The sequence below is a fragment of the Rhagoletis pomonella genome, unplaced genomic scaffold (assembly GCF_013731165.1).
Source record: "Rhagoletis pomonella isolate Grant_MI unplaced genomic scaffold, Rhpom_1.0 Rhpom_scaffold_00015, whole genome shotgun sequence".
NCBI lineage: Eukaryota > Metazoa > Arthropoda > Insecta > Diptera > Tephritidae > Rhagoletis > Rhagoletis pomonella.
This window is the reverse complement of record NW_023458569.1, coordinates 6,542,487-6,543,967: the sequence shown is the minus strand read 5'-3', so window position 1 is coordinate 6,543,967 and position 1,481 is coordinate 6,542,487. Positions and strand designations below refer to the sequence as shown.

Below are 1,481 nucleotides of genomic sequence, written 5' to 3'. Positions count from 1 at the left end.
CATAGATAGACCAAATTTCAAATTGTGGTCTGATAAAACCTAAATCAGAATTTCTTGTTGATATAAAGCAACTGAAAGTAATTTTTAATAAATGTAATGAGAAGGAAATTTCGAATTGCAAAAATTTAATAGCTAAATTATTGAAGTTAAGTTCTGATGTAAATTTAGAACAATCAAACTTTTTTTTAAGTGTCTAACATACTTTAGAAATAAGTATTTGAATAAAAAAATAAATGCTCAAAAACATTAGGATAGTAAAAGCAAGAAAATTGTCAATAAGGTTTTATAAATGAGTGTGTTTCATTTAGTGTGTAGTTTTGTGTAAGTATGCATTTCCACATTCACATTAAAAACGAAAATGCAATAATTAAAATGAAGCTGATTCTAATGAGATTTTAAATATTTTCATGGTTACAAAAACTTTCATTTTAAAGATATTGAGTTTTATCAAATATGGTAAATGTATAAGAAAGGGTTAATTTCTTTCTCTCGTTCTTTATTTACAGTGGAGTCCCTCATTTATTGGAGAGATGTTAAGAAATCTGGTATTTTCTTTGGTGCTGGACTTGTCACACTGCTCGCCATATCATGCTTCTCCGTCATTAGCGTTTTCGCCTACCTGTCACTACTGACATTAGCTGGCACAGTGTCGTTCAGGATCTATAAATCAGTGATGCAGGCCATACAGAAGACCCCCGAGGGTCATCCCTTCAAGTAAGTAAAATAAGAGAACTATCTTAAGGAAATACATTAGCAAGGAACAGATTTTATACCTTTTTTCTGATAAAGAGATAGAGTATAGTCGATTAAGAATGTCCACGATTTATCTTTGCCTCATTCCATATATCGAGGGCTTATATTCAATACCCTCTATATGCAATTTTCAGAAAAACTAGTTTCTGGTTTGAAATCAATCTGACACTTAACTGTCATTACTGATGTTAACTCTATCTTTGATATTCAATAGTAAATTCTACCAAAAAGCTATTCATAAGGTTAGCATTAACAGCATCGATGACACTTAATTCTTATGTGGATTTTTATATCAAATATTTATTAAATAAAAATGGTTTGTTTTTGGCGAAATTAAACATTGTGATTAATTTTAATTTATATAGAGAAAACACCTCTGAATCGATTATACAAACTAATAACCATATTCCTCCACATTTGCTTAGATCTAAATGCAGAAATTTGTTTATTATATTATCTATATATATATATATAAAAATGGTGTGAAAAATGTATCGTAATTCATCAATGAGAACGGTTGGGCCGATTTGGCTAAAATTTGTTTTTAGCTGTTCGTAATTTCCAGGAAGGAAAATTTTGGGAAAACCCTCCGGGAAAGTCGGGAGATTGGAAAAATCGAAAATTGACTTTTTTTGTATCACGTAGGTAGCTTATTGGCTGGGTTAACATATAGGGTATTTTTTCTGATAGGTGGACGAGATACCGATCTATTCCAAAAAATCTTATTT

General features: G+C 30.2%; 1 protein-coding gene across 2 annotated transcripts in view; it reads left to right on the top strand.

Annotated features, from left to right (window-relative positions):
• The window catches only part of LOC118749395 (reticulon-3-like), an 11,312-nt gene extending 10,563 nt beyond the window's left edge, over positions 1-749 (top strand). For both annotated transcript variants that reach the window (XM_036484204.1, XM_036484205.1), the window contains exon 2: positions 507-749. In XM_036484204.1, the coding sequence (XP_036340097.1) occupies positions 507-718 (212 nt within the window). In that variant the 3' untranslated portion in view covers positions 719-749. The remainder of the gene's footprint in view (positions 1-506) is intronic.
• Positions 750-1,481: the final 732 nt, after the last annotated feature.